General features: G+C 38.5%; 1 protein-coding gene across 7 annotated transcripts in view; it reads left to right on the top strand.

Annotated features, from left to right (window-relative positions):
• The window catches only part of lrp4 (low density lipoprotein receptor-related protein 4), a 143,830-nt gene that overhangs the window by 106,960 nt on the left and 31,870 nt on the right, over nucleotides 1-5,000 (top strand). For all 7 annotated transcript variants that reach the window (XR_012382876.1, XM_073907586.1, XM_073907584.1 and 4 more), the window contains exons 18-21: nucleotides 481-562; nucleotides 1,872-1,977; nucleotides 3,373-3,574; nucleotides 3,754-3,943. Coding sequence is in view for 6 of the 7 variants with exons in the window: in XM_073907586.1 (XP_073763687.1) it covers nucleotides 481-562; nucleotides 1,872-1,977; nucleotides 3,373-3,574; nucleotides 3,754-3,943 (580 nt within the window). In the remaining variant the exon portion in view is untranslated. The remainder of the gene's footprint in view (nucleotides 1-480; nucleotides 563-1,871; nucleotides 1,978-3,372; nucleotides 3,575-3,753; nucleotides 3,944-5,000) is intronic.

The raw sequence follows: 5,000 nt of genomic DNA on the forward strand, positions 1-5,000 counted from the left end.
GAAGGCAAACATATTATTAATTCAAATATTTTCAGAGCAAGGACATTTTTCACAGTATTTCTTATTATATTTTACTTCTAAAGAAAGCCTTATTTTTCAGTATGGCTGGAATTAAAGCAGCTTTTGTTTTTAAAACTAAAACCCTTGCTAAAAAAGTAATATTTTTTCGATTGACTACAGAACAAAACACTGTTGATTTGACACAATGAGTTGCATAATTAACCTAGTTAAGCTTTTAATTGCACTTTAAACTGAATACTAGTATCTTGCAAACAATAACTAGCAAATACTATATACTGTCATCATGACTAAGAAAAAGTTGATTATTAAAAAATTATGTTTAAAATGTGTTAAAGCATTTGGGAAATGTATTTAAAAAGAGCTTTAGTCAGGAGGGCTGATATTTGTGCATGTTAGTTTACCTACACTTAGTATATCCAGGGCTGTATTATATGACAGATGTTGTTGGTGTTCCTGCAGGTTGTGGTGGACACGAGTCTGGAGAGTCCCGCAGGGCTGGCTATCGACTGGCTCACACACAAACTCTACTGGACTGATGCAGGTGCTCGTCTCACACTTCAGCAGCACATCTCTGCTCATATTGGTTCATTTCATTTTTGGAATCTCATTTTCTTGTAGCTATAAGCTGTAAGTCATAGGGCGGGACTACAAGTCATATAGGGCGGAGCTATTAGTCATAGGGCGGGATTATCAGTCCTTTAGGTTGGAGCTGTCTGTACTTTGGGGCAGAGCTATCAGTTATTTAGGTAGGCGATGTCAGTCATTTAGGGCGAAGCTATAAGTCATGGGACGGGACTATCAGTACTTTAGAGCGGAGCGAGAAGTCATATACGGTGGGACTGTCAGTTCTTTAGCGTGGAGCTAGAAATCATACGGTAGGAATATCAGTTCTTTAAGGTGGAGCTATAAATCATAAAGAGCCAGACTACAAGTTATACAGGGCGGAGCAATAAGTCATATAGGGCAGGATTATCAGTACTTTAGGCAGAGCTAGAAATCATATAGGCGAGACTATCTGTACTCTAGGGCGGGAATATCACTCCTTTAGGGCGGAGCTATATGTTTTTAGGGCAGAGCTCCCTATATAAGTCATATAGGGTAGGACTATCGTTACTTCAGGGCGGAGCTAGAATTCATATAGGGCGGGACTATCAGTACTTTAGGGCAGAACTAGAAATCATATAGGGTGGGGCTATCAGTACTTCAGGGCGGAGCTAGAAATCATATAGGGTGGGGCTATCGGTACTTCAGGGCGGAGCTAGAAATCATATAGGGCGGGACTATCAGTACTTTAGGGCAGAGCTAGAAATCATAAAGGGCCAAACTACAAGTCATATAAGGCGGAGCTATGTGTCATAAAGGGCAGGACTTTTAGTACTTTGGGGGGTGGAGCTATCAGTTCTTTAGGGCGGAGCTATAAGTCATTTAGAGCGGGACTCAGTACTTAAGGAGGGAGCTGTAAGTCATATAGGGTGGAGCTATACGTCATATAGGGCGGGACTTTCAGTTCTTTAGGGCGGAGCTGTAAGTCATATAGGGTTGGGGCTATCAGATTAGGGATGTAGATAAGATCAGAATATGTACTTCCTAAGTATTAATAAACAGACAATATCTTTATTATAGGCAGATAATAAAAACATGGTAATAGTGAGAATTGGTACTTAAAATAAAGTACTACATTACTTTAAAATAACGTGTGACCAAACTTTGCAGAGGCTCCACTATTCAGGGGCGTTTAAACAGTGGCGTTTAGCCAACTGTAATCTCGACTCTACATTGACCATCCTTATTATTAACTGAAACTCTATTTATAATAAAAGCTTTATTTATTTATTTTGTGTTTCCTTCAGGCACTGATCGTATTGAGGTTTCGAACACAGATGGAAGCATGAGGACGGTTCTGATCTGGGAGAATCTGGATCGTCCACGAGACATTGTTGTTGATCCGATCGGAGGGTGAGTTACTTACATTTCAATATATAATGCTGCCCTCCACCAACACTAAAGACCAGGACTTGACATCAACTTTTTTGATCACCAGCCAGTGTGGCTAGTAGTTTTCCCACATTTTCACTAGCCACAATTTTGTTGTTGGGAAAATATATTCTATATGCATAAATATGACTTTGACATGCTTGATTTAGATTTTGTGCAATGTCCACATGCCTCCTCATTCATTTGACTTTTTGTGTATGTTGTGTATGAGCTTCCTCAGTGAGCATGAGCACATGGGTCACGTTGTCATAGTGCTGTATTACAGTTAGTTTTGATTTCACATGACTTTTCAGAGCTCAAAGGATTTACCAAATATATCTCTGTAACCACACTAAAAATAAATAAATAATTATTTCTTATACACAAATTTTAAATAATGTTCAATTCAATTCAGCTTTATTTGTATAGCACTTTTACAATATAGATTGTGTCAAAGCAGCTTCACATAAATGGTCATAGTAACTGGAACAGTGTGGTTCAGTAACTGGAACAGTGTGGTTCAGGTTTTAGTGTTTAAGTTCAGTTCAGTTCAGTTTAGCTCAGTTCAGTGTGATTTAATCATTACTGAGAGTTCAAACACTGTAGAGCCAATTCATAGATGCGTAGCTCTACCAATCCTGAACCATGCGAGGCAGTGGCGACAGCGGAGAGGGAAAAAAAACTTCACCTGATGGGAGTGAAGAAAAAAAACCTTGAGGGAACCAGACTCAGTTGGGCACGACCATTTTAATTTCTCCGCTGGCCAAAAGTCTTGTGCAGAGCTTTATTCGCCGTGATTTAGGCTGGAAGATGGCCTCAGCGAAGACTCGTCTGTCCCTGGAACGTCGCTGGAATCAGACTCATGTTCTCCACTCCCCACGACCATCAGCGCAGCAGCAGCTCAGGATATAGCCCGAATATGGAATCCTTGGGATCATCACGTCGCTGGTCTTGGATCCAATCAGTGACTCCGCATAATGTGAAAATATCAATGTTAAAACGAGCAAAATATAGCTGTTATACTATACTTTTTTTTTAACAAAACATTTCTTTAAAAAAAACTGTTGACACCAGTTAATTACACATAAATGGGAAGTTAATATCCTATATCCTGTTCAAATAATGGTTAAAGCGAAAGCAACCGGTGCTGCTTACAAAAAGGCCAATCTGCAGCAGGACTGTGGGTGCATGAACATCACGTTTTGTCTAGTCTATTTAAAAGAGAACCGATCACACCAGTTGCATTTTCAGGCACGGTTGTTTCAAGCAAGGAAACGAGCGCGCACATGTGTTTTTAACAGTCCCCTTATGTCCCTTATGACTTTTGTATGGTTTCACCAAAGAAATATAAATGTTCAAATTTTTGCATGTCCACAGATTCATGTACTGGACAGACTGGGGTGCGAATCCTAAAATCGAGCGTGCAGGAATGGACGCATGGAACCGTACAGTGATCATCTCCTCTAATCTGACCTGGCCTAATGGACTGGCTATCGATTACAGCACTGAGAGGCTGTACTGGGCCGACGCCAGCGTTAAAACCATTGAGTATGGCAACTTTGACGGGTCAGGCAGACAGGTAAACATGATTGCATTCACTAATTTGTTTTTTAATAATGCACTAATAAATGTTGAGCTATGATTAATAAATGCTCATTTTTAGTTCATGTTAATAAATACATTAACTAATGAAGCCTTATTGTAAAGTGTGACCGATGAGGATTGGTTCTGTAATGATGACAGTGTTTTCTGTTGAAGGTGTTGATTGGCAGTCAGCTGCCTCATCCGTTCGGCTTGACTCTTCATGAAGACAGAATTTACTGGACCGACTGGCAATCCAAGAGCATTCAAAGTGCGGACAAACTTACAGGATTAGATCGAAAAACACTGGCGGAAAACCTTGAGAACCTGATGGACATTCACATGTTCCACAACCACAGAACAAAAGGTAAAGCATCACAATGGAGGGTTTCTGTTTATGTGTCGATAGACAGACAGCTGTTGTTATAGTATTATTTTATTTAAATATTGTCATGATTAAAGTTTATATATATTTTTAAATCTGTCAGTTGTTGTTTTTTTATTTGTTAGCATTAGTATTTTAATATAAAAAATTTATTTTTTGTTTACATTTATTTGGATTTTAATTTAATTTTAGCATTTTTTTTTTTTACTAATTTTAAACTATTTTAACGTAGGCAATTTTGTGTGGTCTAAATAAATAGTTTTTTAGTAGTTTCTTTAATGCTGTGTTCACACCACACGCGACACTTAAATATATTTCACTATTCGTATGTAAACGGACACGTGAAAATTTTGAGGTCATTCGCTTTATTTGCGTGTCAAATTCACTTCTCAATCGACACAGATTCGCATTATGGGCAGGGCTTCTGTCTGCCTGATGATTCTAGTTTCATTGCTAAGTGGCTAACATAGATAAGATAAATAGAGAATAGCTGTGTTTATGTGCTTTAGGAAGGCTGAAAAACAGCGTCGATTCGTTCGGCGCCGTGTCTGAGTCCACTAGATCCTTTAAGAGGTGCACTAGCTCTGTGAGTTCATCAACTCCTCTAGAAACTATACTTGGATGATGGAGGCTTTCAGCGGTGCTTCAGACTGAGCCGAGCACAGTTTGATAAACTGTTGTCAGGTGTCGGCAGGTGGACTTCCCTTTTGGACACCAACAACAGGCACAAAGTCAGGGGTCTCAAACTTAAATTGGCGGGGGCCATATCAGTGGCTGACATTTCATAGGAGGGCCGTTTTAACATTCAAGTACTAGAAAAAAGTGGAAATCTGGTGTAATTGATGCACTCAGACATTCTTCCCCTGAGTATTGAAGCTTCTTCTTTTTTTTCTTATTGTACATATTAAAGGGGAGTTTAAATTGCTAAAAAAAAATACTACAATTTAATAATAGGCATAATGATAATAATAATAATAATAATAATAATTATTATTATTATTATTATTATTATTATTATTATTATTGTTATTGAAAGTAT

Source organism: Danio rerio, chromosome 7 (genome assembly GCF_049306965.1).
Source record: "Danio rerio strain Tuebingen ecotype United States chromosome 7, GRCz12tu, whole genome shotgun sequence".
NCBI lineage: Eukaryota > Metazoa > Chordata > Actinopteri > Cypriniformes > Danionidae > Danio > Danio rerio.